General features: G+C 37.2%; 1 protein-coding gene across 5 annotated transcripts in view; it reads left to right on the top strand.

The window, feature by feature from the left end:
* Positions 1-13842, top strand: part of RBMS3 (RNA binding motif single stranded interacting protein 3) — a 711089-nt gene that overhangs the window by 661041 nt on the left and 36206 nt on the right. For all 5 annotated transcript variants that reach the window (XM_017817961.1, XM_017817959.1, XM_017817960.1 and 2 more), the window contains one exon: positions 11263-11373. In XM_017817961.1, coding sequence (XP_017673450.1) covers positions 11263-11373 — 111 coding nt within the window. The remainder of the gene's footprint in view (positions 1-11262; positions 11374-13842) is intronic.

The raw sequence follows: 13842 nt of genomic DNA on the forward strand, positions 1-13842 counted from the left end.
GACCGTGCAAGTCTCACCCCTCTGTGTCATCGGTGCTCTGAACCATGGAGCTGACCTGTGGGGATGAAGCTCCCTACCTTTCACAACCCTTGGGAAGGCTGTTGGACACCACCAGTTGCAACAGAGTATTTTTCTGGTGGAGGGTTTCTCTGTGGGTAGCTGATGTCTGGACATAACTGAACAACTGTAGCTTGATAATGACTTTCAGTCCCAGCAATGACCGAACCTGGTGACCCAGCATTGAGACTCCCTATTCTATTACCAGTCCTCTGAGCCATTCTGTTCCCGCCATGTACTTTCAACATATTTAACATGTTACAGCTGTGCTCACTGCTATACAATAGTTAAGAGGGCTGCCAGCATTTCCAGTATGAACTTGTATTTTAAGGATAATAACTCAGCTGTAAAAATGTGCTCCAGGCTGAAACTTTATAAGGAAGATTTCAGCCCAAGAGTGACCCTATCTGGGGGGAAAAAAAAAAAAAGAAAAAGAAAATATATCAATTTACTCATTCTTAATCAGTATAGATATATTAAAAAGAAAGTGAGTAATCCTTGCTGGATCAGTTACTTACTTTTTCTTCTTTTTACATTAATAATAGCCAAAATCTGCACCTTTTTGAACTTCACATGTCTATTTTTTAGACTAGTTGAACCACTTGCACACTGAATTTTTACTCACAGGAGCTAGTTTTAAAGTACTTTTCCTCAAAATTTTTGTTTTCTTTTAAAAGTTAATGGAATGTGGAGCAAAGTAGACTTAAGTTAGCCATTTTCTATTATTTACTTCAAATCTGCTCAGTATGACTCAAGAGGTAAAATGTATCCTTTTTTTGGTAAATTTGGACTGGAGTGTGTGATCAAAACCACCTGTTCGCTTTGGGCCTGCAATGATGATGACCCAAGATGCATCCTCAGTCCGAACACTTGTGGACTAGGAAAATATCAGATGTAGATCCAGACCCATTCCAGGACCCTGACAACAGACCAACTCCTGAGTCCTGTATATATCACACAGTTTTTAAAACACTTTGGAATCGTCAGTAGAAGGGAAACTTATAAATGTCAAGAGTTTATTCTAATACACAAACTGGTTTCACTGGAATAACCTTAAAGTAAACGAGAAATTGAAATATCATATTTTTAGTTATAAAGTCTGTTCACCCTCTCTAGCCTCTTTGTTTCTGACTGTTGACACAAAAATGAGTGCTTCAATTTGATTTCATCTATATCAGTTGTACCTACACTAATTTAAATGTGGCTACCTTTGAAGGACACGTTCTGTGTGCTTGCTGGAGTCTACTGGCTTCTTATGGTCTCATGCATCAGTGATAGAAGTTTTAGGTAAGGAAATTTTTGCAGTCACAGTTTCTCTAGATTGTGTCTATATTATCAGTTGTTCAAAACAATGTAAAAACTGCACTGATGTCATTGGGGGCATAATCCAAGAGTGGTGGAATAGTCCAGGTGCAGCAAAAGCCAGGTGTTGGTGGCAGTTGGCTTGTACAGAGTTGAATCTAAACAGCAACCAGTGTGGTTAGAGTTAGAAAAATCACAGTTAAAATTTGTGAAGGCATGAGGGAGGCATGGTCTCACATTACTTTTAATGACGGAATATGAGATAAGAAGCCACTATTGAAAATACATGCCTCAGTCTTGATTTTGAGATCTGTCACAAAGCTGGCACTGCCAGGTAGCCAGTTTTAACCAGTTAAAGGACAAATTCCACTACAGAACAGAGTGGGTTTCTTCCATAGCCTCCTCTGAGGAGTCATAAGTCCAAAAAATGAAATGCAATTTGGGATTTAGACTGAAAATTTTTGTGTTTAAATGATAGGAAAGGCAGGTTGGAATAGTTTTCTTTCCATTAGTGTGTGGGAAAGGGCCTTGTTTAACATAACGGGTTACAAATCTAACAAAACATGACAGAGAGACAGATTTCTGTATTTGTCCTCTCCTAATAAAGACACATTTTTAAACTTCAAGATCAGTCTGAACCACTGTGATCTAGAACTAAACTGATACAAAACATGAGCAGGGGCTTGGTACAGGATTTACTAGTCTGTACTCTTCAACTCCAAAATCCATTATTGAATGGCATACCTTTAGAAAAACATCCTTACCCAACCAGGGTTTCATTTCTAGCCTCCCTTACTATATGTCTGTCCTAATAGGTAGGATAAGAAGGATTCCTTGGAGGATTATGTGGATATTACTGCTCCTCATCAGCTTTCCAGAACTTTTAAATCAGAAAAATGGGAAGAGGAGAGAAATTACATAATTTTCAGACCCTCTATATCGTTAACTTTCCTTTGTGCAGGAGCTGCACAAAAAGGAGTGTAGGCAGCAGATGGCAGTGCTTCATAGTGCATTCTCATGGAGGATGGCCATTGGATTTGTAGCTGAATTCAAGAGTGATACAGCAACACTACCCTCAGGATTTCAACATGACGTTCTACCCAAACTGTGCAGCTGGGTATGTGGATTACATGGTAGCCCCTGGATCAGGGGCTCTGAGGATGCAGCTTAGTTTTGGGCCTAGCCAAAGAGCTCTGGTGTTCAAGAGTTGCTTTTGGCTTGACATTGCAAGGGCTGACATGAAGACCATGAGCAACCATGTGAAACCTTCTCACTTGTGTTGTCCATCACTAATACATTCTGGCTTACAAGAGCTATCTGATCTCAGAGTTGTAGGAAGACAACCTGATAGTTATCCATTCCTTGATTATTCTTTCCATTCTCCTCTTGAGTATTAGGAATCTCACAGAGGAGCACTCTGCTGTCTACCATCCTGGCACCTCAGTATGTCTCCTTGGTGTTTCATTCAGTGATACTACCTCACTGTTTTGAAAGCTGAAGGTATTTCAGATAATTCCATCTAAATCTGGTTGTGTTAAGTCCTTTTAGTGTTGTGGAGTTAACACCATGCACAGCCATATCATTTTCTTCTGGCTACAGTTGTGTAGGGTGTCATTTTTGTCATCTGAACTCTAATATACCCTTAATACATAGGGTTATATTACCAGCCTTCTCTTCTGTTTGATTTTTTTTTTCTTGTTGGTAGCCAGTTCCTCAGCATTTCTGATGGCTCCCAGTGTCAGTGTTTGTCCTTCTAAGGAGTAAAACCTTTCCAGCACAGCTGCTAGATTGCAGCTTACATAGTGCGAGCCCCTCCAGGTTTTGGGCAGGAAATGAAACAGCACATCTGTTACAGATCACAGCTGCTGCCCTGTCACTGACCATTGTAATGGTGAAGCCAGAAGTGCATGTAGAAGAAATATCACAGACATTGCCTCCCCTAACCTGGTTAACCACTCTCTGTACCTGGCAAATTACCTGTGTACTAAATCTCAAAGAAAAGCACAGAACACTCCAGTGTATCAGTTATTTGGTCCAATGAAATATATGTTGTCGTGCCTTCATGGAGCACACAAAGAGCTGGGACTGCCTCACCTTGCCTGGAAAACTTGAGACCCAGAGAGAGCCTGGTCCGACCACATTAAAGATGCCATACATGCCACCAACCTGCTCTGCACCTCTACACCCAAACACATGCTCTGGAGGCAAATCTTCCTGTTAAGCATTTTTCTTGTCTTTAGAGCATGTTTCCCTGAGTGAAATAAAATAACTAAGTATTTTCAGCCAATATCAGAAGTTCTTATGCATCACTTATGAAACGTTGCTCATGAACAAGAGTTTTGAAACCTCGTCACTGGTGCTTTTAATTACTTTTGCCATAGTAAATCCTGGACTGAGAGTTTCAAATGTTAAAAAAAAAATAAACATCCACATATCGAAAAAACATTGTGGCCTGAGTGTGTGTAATATAAATGGCAATGTCATTTGTCTTTCCGTATGTAATTATGTGTGTGTGTGTATGAATATGTAAAATCAGACTATTGAAGATGCAAATATAGCATCCTTTCTGAAAGTTTTGTTTGAACCCAGTAGGGCAAGGAAGTGAAAATTTAAGCTAAAGACTGGTGCTGGCTCATATTTTAATTGTACTGTTTGATAATTTCTATTCTGCACCTTGTTAAAACTAGGGTGTGCCATTAAGTCAGTTTTCATGCCTGGTTATAGGCAAGAAGGGAGAGAATACAACAGAATTGTTTGAGAGGAAATATTATTTGGATTTAGCTTTAATAGATGAAACTCCATTCTGATTCTAAGAAAAACTAGTCCACAGGAAAGAGACACCTGATTCCCATTAATTAGGATGGCACGTGAGCCACTGGAGACCCTAGAGGAAGGATTTCATCCACATCAGAAAATATATATAAGAATATAAACAGAATGGAGTTGCCAAACACAACACTTTAGCATATATTGTATACAACTTAGGTATAGATCAGGAGTTCTGTGCAGGAAATAAAGATTTGTTTTCACTAATAATGTCATAGTTTTAAAATCTATGCTTATTTTGACATGGATTGAAAAGACCTTTGGATATTTCCTATGTGAAATCTGATAGTGGGAAGGGCAGGAGAAGATTTGATGTATTACAGTGGTTATGTCCCAGGCAAAGCACCATCTCTTTATTTCTTCTTTGTCTTCTGTGGATGCTAAACCTAACATGAGAGTTGTGAGGGTGCTTTTGTTAGTGATGGCTGTTCTTGACAGGACAAAAGCACTGTTATGTGGATTGGCTACATAAAGCCATCATACAGCCAAGTGCACTTATAAACTGAAGTAAAGAGTAGGAAAAAAATCAAAAGAAATGTGATTTCTTGTTCTCTTCTGGAATATGTCAAGACGAGGGAGCAAGAACTGCTTATGGCCTCTCTGCCTGCTCCAGCACTTGACGGAATGAATACCCCACTGCAACAGGTCTTTCCCTAATTGCTGCGGCCTCCTTTCTGTTAGCAGGCCCCAGCAAAACTGCTCATATTTATTCAGGCATGTAATACTAGTGATTTTATTTTATTCCTGGAGTAAGTTGGAGAAGGGTATGAAAACTTCTATTTCTCAATCTAAAGTGAAGCAGATGGGCTTGTGGTCCAGCCTGCATGTGCAGGCAGCAATGACAGAGATAGAGCATGGAGCCCTCAATCTCTGCTTCAGAGTCCCTGTAGCAACTCAGGCATATTTTCCCTTCATAAATATTTTTTTCTTCAGTGGCCTTTTTTTGAGATGTCATTTTGGGTGGAAAGGTTTAAGTCACCATGCAAAATCATGTTAGGCACTGAGTAACAGAGGCAACTTTTTGCTTGAAATAGAAATGCTATTTCTTTTTATTAAATCCTTTTAGATTAACAGACAGATGTATGCTATGAAATTTAGTGTTTTTGTCAACTCCGTTAGATGCATAAACTGCTGACATAAAATCACGCTGGTACTGCCTGATATAATACATTTATTAACTGGTACAATATAGTTGCATGTACAGCTTTATTTGTGCATGCAGTTACTAATATAAAACTCTTCCTATTGAATCAACTGTGTTTTCTTTATCTCTTGATGTTCCCATTTCTATATCCTTTAATCTGCATTTAGGCTAATATCAGTATGTTATCAAAAGCTGTATTTCAAACTAATAGACAGGAAAGAAAGGCAAGAAGAAAATGGGAAAGAAACCATCAAAAACCTTAGCTATTGTTGTAGGAAAGGTGGTGCATACACAAGGGTCACCTTTGTTCTTTATTTACCACACTATATTTGGATTCTTAATCCTTTAAGAACAGTTACTCTGGGCAATAACTCTCTTGCACCTATGACATATACTTTCAGCTGAGGAAAGAAGTTCACAAATATACAGCAAGAAAATGAGAAGGGAAAGCAAGTATGTCTGTTGCTTCAAGGAAATTCAACTAAGTTATGAAGGGGATGTCAGATAAGAATTTGAATTTACGCCCAAGATTAGAAATATTGCGATGTGAACTTGTAGTTTAATACTCAGTACAGAAGCAGGACTCAGAGTTGATGAAGGTCTATATCAGGGTTTGCGTATTCCAAAGTTAAAGCTGCTTTAATTTAATGTGGGGTTTGGCCTCCTTGCTCACTTTATCACATTTTTTATCAAGCTTTTAAATTTCACAATGTAGTGAAATGAAACCAAATCCTAAGATTTGCAGAATATACATTATTAACTGATGTTTTCTGATCTTTTTCATCTTACTCAAATGATGATTTAATCTCTGATCAGCTAGCAAATGCCAAGGCAATTGCACTTGCTAACTTTTCATTGAAAAAGGGAAAGTAGGTTCTCCTTTGTTTTGGAATATCAGTAAGTATTTTCAGCAGAGTTGATGACAGAGGACAGAGAGGATTTCAAAGCTACCTTTAATCTTCCTACAATTGTCATGCAATTGTCATGCAAGTTTGGTCACTTACCAGCCAGTTCAGAGTAGTTCTCTAGGCTCACTGTTCCCACAAGGGGACCCCATTTTTATTGCTGCCTGTTAGAAGTAGCCCAAGGAAATGAGACAAGACAACCTAGATAGAACAGTGAATCAATAGAAATATGGTCATCATTTGTTCAGTATGCAGAGAGAGTATATTTATCTGCAAAAAAAGTATGCATGTTGATTTTTTTCCTATTAATTCTTGATAGACATGTCTGTCTGATAAGTGTAAGGAAAGTCATCCTTTCACTCAGTTTAATAAAACCTCAAGAAACAACATGTTCTCAATAACATAAAGACATTCACTTGGTAGTAGAGTAAAAAATTTTCAGATGGAATGACCTGGTGCTTATATGTCTGCACAATGTGTCTGTAAACAAATCTGAAAAGTAAGTTTGCTGCTATAATGCTTATTGGCTTTACATTGGCCAGCATTTACAAAGTAGAATTTTTAAGTATGGTTAACTTGTTAAAACTTCTTAAATAAAGAAAAAGTAAACTACAAAATAAGCAGATGCTTGCTGTAAGCTTTAAAAACTATTTATTCAGCTGGTATTTGCCCCTTAGGCACAATATCAGTATTAGAACACTGGAATAAAATAGAACTCTTTAATACAGTTTGTTATTGTAGAAAGCTATGACTAACTAATCCATCCTCCCACTGGCCCCTAAGTGCATCTCTCAACTAGTGAACTCTCTGGTCCTAAAGCCTCCTAATACACTTTTTATTTCTGATGTCACTTTCCCACCCTCCACTCACAAAAGATGGCATGTTTCATAGCACCAACAAAGACTTTATTTTTGCTGATGCCTTTTGCTATTGGCAAGTGCTTAAAGATAGTTTACTTAACATAATAAACAAACTATATTTGCTGTCCTTCCTGTAATTTCAGTTTGTTGCCATAGAGGGGTTGTACAGTGTTTGTAGTTAATAAAGTCAGACTTTGTTCTTTGCCAGTGATAGACTATATTCTGAAATGTATGCATTCACTTTCTAATAGTAAAGGTATGTTCACAGAGCTTAAAGCATTTTAAAACAGCAAGGTCTTTCAAATAAAGTGAAGAGGAATTAAAGTCTGTATGTCAGCATATCTTGGATGTATCACAGTGTTGCAAAGATCATGCATTTTTTTTGCCTGTACCAGTAATTCCCTACTATTTGTCCTGTTAATTTCTTTTAAAGCCACTATAGCATCGACAGAATTGTATGACAAGTCATATGGCGAGAATATCTTGACAAATGTAGAAGTCATTATAGTAACCAGTTCCTCGCAGGACTTATGAAAAAGAAAAGTAATCATACTGAGGCAACCAGGCAGACCAACCACTTGTTTGGGCAAAGGTAGTGGCAAAAACCTCATCATAATTTCTTGTGCAGTTTTTTTTCAACTAAGCTGGGTCTGAAGTAGTATTATGCAATACTAGATGTCTCTCTATACAGCTTACAAACTCAGTAAAATCAGACATCCAGACAGATGAAGACGAAAAATATGTTTGCTGTAGCCTTTGCCAGTAGTCAACTGTTTGTCAGTAAACACCTACTATAGGCTGAAAAGGATGAAATTACTTTTAATATGATGGCAACATCTAATGCAAGATGTTGTCTTCTACCTCTAAATAAACTGAATATGAATTGACTTGACAGCATGTATCATGAAACGCATTATGGTCTGGAGACTGGATGTCATCCTAACAACCAGACGAGATTTTCTTAATTAAGTATAATTTTTTCCTACATGATCATGAGAAGCTTCTGCAAACTCTGGTGATTTATTAATCTGGAAAATGCATGTAATTCTCTGCTCTAGGTAAGTGTCAATTTCAAACATGTTAAGCTGCCTTAGGAAAGCTGCAAAAACTTGATTTGTTTTCCCAACTTTTTTTTCTAACCTATTAAATGATATATATTTAGGGACTAGGATATATATTTTTTCAATTTAAAAATAATATATTTGCTATCTCTGAGACATGTTTTTGTCCCCGATGTATTTTCTCTCCAGTCCATATTTTTTTAAATAGTTTATTTGCAATACTTGTCTTGCTTACTTAGTTGCTGAAAGACATTTACCATCAGATTTTTCTGCTGCGTGTCTGGCACTAGTGTTTGCTACACTAAATCATAAGACTTCCTTCACTGCTGCCCCTTCTTCATTTCCAGGTTCCTAAATTTATACACAGCTATCAGTCTGTCACATCTGTATCACAGCAGGTTCCTCCAACCATACCTTTGCAATAAGCATTTTTCCAAAAAAAAGGCTTGGTATTTTAAGGCTTTGGGACATCCTACATTAATTGCAGCCACTATTGCTGGCAGTGTGATGCTGCATGAAGCTGTGATGAATGTGTGACTTTCTGCTTACTGCATCACACAAAGCATCATAGAATAGTTTTTGTTGAAAGGGCCCTTTAAATGTCTTCTCGTCCAACCCTGCTGCAATGATATGTCTCCTCTCTGGCTGCTGCAGTGGGTGGTCCAACCGCCCTGCTCAAGAAGGGTCATCCTAGAGCACATTGACAGCATTGCATCCAGAAGGTTCTTAAATATGTCCAGTGAGGGAGACTCCACAACCTCTGTGAGCAATCTGTTCTAGTGCTCAGTCACCTGCACAGTAAAGAAATTCTTCCTCATATTCAGATGGAACTTCCTGTGCATCACTTTATTCCCATTGTCTTTTGTCTTATTGCTTGGCACCACCGAGAGGAGCCTGGCTCCATCCTTTTGACACCCTCCTTTCAGATGCTTGTATACATTGATGCCCTCTGATCATCTTTATGGCTCTCCTCTAGACCCTCTCAAACAGGTCCACATTCTCCTCATACTCGGGCCCCCAGAGCTGGACATGTTTCTCCAGGGAGCGTCTAACAAAAGCAGAGAAGGGGAGAATCACCTTCCTCGACATCACAAGTGGGAGCTCAACTTGTCTGTCATGGAGAGCCCTGAGGCAATTCTCCATGTCTGAGCTGAAGGACCAAACTGCCCGTAGAGGGAACTGTTTATCATTTGACAAATTTAGTTTGAGCGCTTATGGTTTGGTACAGTAAAATTATGATCATTCTGATCATAAAGCTTATGATTCCTGCAATCAAAAAGTGCAGGTGAAGTCCAAACCCTAAGACCCCGTCTGGCTGCATGGTATCCCAGGCCACAGATTTTGAACACATAGGAAGAACATCATTCTCCTTGGGCATGGTGGTTTTTCAGACTCTTGCACTGATTCTGCTGTGCAGGGACTGCTGAATGGCCTGAATGGGTGTATGCCCACAGATTTGCTTTTAGACTGTTTCAGCAAAAGGGAAGACTTCACTGTGGTAGTTCATTAAATGAGTTAATCAATAAATTAATCTATGTAAATCAGTGCAAATTAATCTACCCAAGAAAGCAGCAAAAGTGTTTGCAAGTATTGCAGGTTTGATACGTGCACACTGATCAGCTTGTTTTATAAGCCTTTATTTGGAATCATGACAGATACTCTGTGGAGGCTAGCTTCTGTAATTTACCAGATTTCTCTAGGGACTCTTGTCAATGCAAGAAATGTAATCTACTATGGGACATAAAACAAGCGTATATATGTTTCATATGCTGAGGATATTACGAGGACATGCAAGTAATGAGTTCACAGAGACTGGAGAGACTATGTTTCTCAGATAGGATGTGCATAAAAAAAGTATTGCTGGAAGATGAGAAAAAATTCAGTTGGTATTTCCCTGGAATTTTTATTTTATTTTATTTTATTTGTTACTGAAAATTTGAAATCTTTAGCTTTCTATGAGATCCTTGGCAATGCAGTAACATAGCTCTATGTAAATGTGAGACAGACACTTCAGAACAGGTGTGCTGTGGGTTTTGGAACTAGTTTGTTTTAAATTCCAGTTTATAGGTGGATTTAGTCAATAAGCTCAAAGGAAAAAAGAAATCAATTATTTTAAACAGATACATTAATCTACATTTTCCACAATTGTAGTATAATGTGATTGTGCAAATTGTGATGTCTGCATGCAAACATGCATATGCACTAAGTAAAGCTATTATTTCATATGAAGAAATAGCTGGAAATACCTCCCTATTTCACTATCTGCACAAAAAAGAGCAGACCAGTGTTTCTGACTGACTTCCTCTAACCAACACAGGAAATAGCATTGTATTCCATAGAACTGAAGAGAATCAACACTTCACTAAGGCATGAGGTTGCCAACATGGGATCTTGGGGAGAGGGAGGGCAAAAAACAAGGAATATGAATGGCAAAGAAGTTCTCTCTCCAAAGCTTCTCTGGAATGTCTTTTGTTTCATTTTTTATTCAAAGTCTTGTTTTTGCTTTAGTTCATATGCTCTTTGTTGTTAATGTCTTTGTTTTTCATTCAGAGACGAAAAATGCTTTTAAACATTGTTTATGTGTTTTAAATGGGTATCACTACCAAACTCACTTGTCAATAGCTAGTCTTACTTAATCAGCTATAAAATGTCATGAGTAAGAGTTCTTAATTGTGACTGGAAAAATCCAAGATAATTACCATAATAGGTTGAAGATCTCTGAGACTGAAGGTTTTAGAAAACTGGGGACATATGTGTTCTGTCTGTAAGATTGTTCTATATAGGATATGGAAAAATGGAAATGACAGGCGTTTTGCAATGTACAGTAGCATTCATCATAGAAAGAACATATGCATTTGTTTGTCAGAAGCAATGAAGTAAAAAATGACACTTAATTGGAACTGACATAAAATGGCCTCATTAGCAGTACAAATAATATATGTGTGTAGCTTGGTTGTCAATAGGAACAAAACATATTTCCTCTGACAGATATATTAGTCTCTTTAAGATTCATGTCAAGTTTTCAGTCAGGTTCACTCATTCAGAGAATGCTGCCTTTTTTTTTTTTTAAAGTAAGAGGTTGAAGTGTAAATAATGTCTGTTTCTAGGGTGCTGTGATAACACCAACAATGGACCACACTATGTCAATGCAGCCAGCAAGCATGATGGGCCCTCTGACCCAGCAGATGAACCACCTTTCCTTGGGCACAACAGGAACGGTAAGATCATAGATTACACTATTTGCTTTCTATATTGCAAAACATGTATTGGTTTCTGAGTTTCTTAAGGTAATTTATTACTCCTGGGTTTTCAGTGCTTCACCATCATATAGTCAGCATTAGGTATTACAGAACAGAAATGACAAAGTAGTATGAGTAGTAAAATACCAGGTCAACAAAATCTGCTCTGTACTTAGCAGGAATTTTCTGTACTAATTCTCTTGTAATTATGGAATTACTGCTCTATCATTTTGGATTTTAATATGAAATTATTTGCTTGTCTATCTAAAAAGTTTTATACTGCTGGGAGACAGGAGTTCTGGCATTTTGGTAGGATCCACTACTCACTTCTAAACCATAACAGCCAGCCATACACATTTTGTTCCAGGCTTAGAAATGTGATTTTTGATGATGGCCAGCTGTGTTGCCAGTATATCATATTTAAATATGTATATTTCAACAATTTTTTTTTAAACTGTGTAAGTCAGACTCAATTAACTCTCCCAGAGTCAGAGAAAGGCAAAAAATACTCTTACTTAAAATTATTGAAGCTCTCTAAAGGTTCCTAATATACAACAACTACAGACAATATATGGTGGTTTGACATGTGAATGTGTGCACGCTGCATGTACAGGTAAATTTTTGCGAAAATACAGGCATAAATATTACACTTCTATGTCTTTAGCACACACACTCTTTACACAATAATTACATGAAAGATCTGTTATGCACTTACAAATGTTTTTCACCACTGTACTACTTGAAACTAATCTATAAAAACAGAGTTTTCCAACTTCTTTTTAATTGAATAACTTTCTGAATAACATCACATCTGTACAAAGTTATTTAACTCACTTAGGTCTTCACTTCCTCATCCTCTTCCCTTCACCTCCTTTTTCCTTATCTGTTGAATGTAATTCTAACTCCAATGTCTTTTCACACTTCCTTAAAAAAATTCTGTTAAGATCTAAGACTTCTGTATTCATTTCTACCAAAACTTAAGTAAGATGGCTTATTGTTTATTCCTGTTATTTTAAATGTTTCATTCAACAATCAAAAGAACTAAGAATTATATCTCAAACTTAATCTAAGTAATTTTCCCTTAATGAAATGGAAGAAATACTAGGACTAGTGAGAATTTCTGCATGTGTAATTATTGTGATTCAAAAGTGTGTTTAAAAATTAAGGAAAGGAAATGGAAAATGAATTCTGGTTGTGCTGTTGGGCAGCTCCTGTGAATTTTTTCTTCTGTCTGTCGTTTTCAATTCCATAACTCTTAACAGACATTGTCTTCTGCACACATTGTCTCACAACCTTAATACAAACTAGAAAAATCCCAGGTAATTCTCTCTTCTGACTAGAGACCACTATTACAGTGCTTATAGGAACAAACCCATTTGGGGAGTCAGGGGAAGGACTGAAATGTAATGGATCCTCTAATAGGTGATAATAATATCCTGAATTTATGTTACTGCAACTGAAAGAAAATCTTTTTTTTCTTTTCCTAACTCTTTACACAGTCTTATCTTTCAAGGTCACAGCATTCCCTATGATAAATTCTTGAAATACATTTAGAGGGATACCATGCAGATTTATGTTTTCTATCTTTAAAACTCCTAATTTGTTTACAGAAAACTTAAAGAGCAAGGAAGAGTGAATGCTACAATATCCATAGGCTTTCCATGCATCTCAAATGACACCCTATTTTACCACACATAGGATTTCTCTTTGATAAAAACACCATCAGTACCACATTCAGTCAAACTACTTGTGCAAGCAGGATAATCATGGAGGTCATCGAGAATTCCTCCTTTTCAAAATTCCTCCTATCAGAAATTATAGGAAAACTTTAGGATTTGGGCTGCCAGTAGCAGTTTTGTTGGATGTATCCATCCTGACTTGAAATTCATTCTTCCTAATGTATTCTGTTACAGAAAAAAAATTGTGATGAACAAAACATATTTAGCGATATGATTTATTTAGAGATAGTTTTACTTCATTTTTTTGGAATTATGAATTTTGGTCAAGAGAGAGGAGCATTGAAAGCATAAAGCATGAAGAATTGTGTCAAGTCCAAACCATGCTACTGTGAGTACCTCAGCAGGACTAAGTTTTATGGGAAATATAAGACATAAACGATACATTTCTGTTCTGAATATACTTTTAAATTCTATTCTTAAAACTGTGCAACAGGGTGCCATAAAGAGCCACCAGCTATCTTTCAAGAAACAGCCAGATTTTTTAGGCAGACGAGGCAAAAAGTCACAAACAATTCTGCTCAGTGTTGGCTGTAACTCTGTCCCAATTTAATTTAAAAGCTTGCAGTATGCAAAATAGTTTTTATTAAAAGGCTTTCATATGTTCACTTCCTTAGACAAAGCATTTTGCTAATCAACATAATATATTTTTCAGCTGAAACAGACCCCTGTGGTCGCTTAAGTGAGAGTTGGCTCCAAAACCACTTCCACA

This window comes from Lepidothrix coronata, unplaced genomic scaffold (assembly GCF_001604755.1).
Source record: "Lepidothrix coronata isolate B3197 unplaced genomic scaffold, Lepidothrix_coronata-1.0 Scaffold64, whole genome shotgun sequence".
NCBI classification, from domain to species: Eukaryota; Metazoa; Chordata; class Aves; order Passeriformes; family Pipridae; genus Lepidothrix; species Lepidothrix coronata.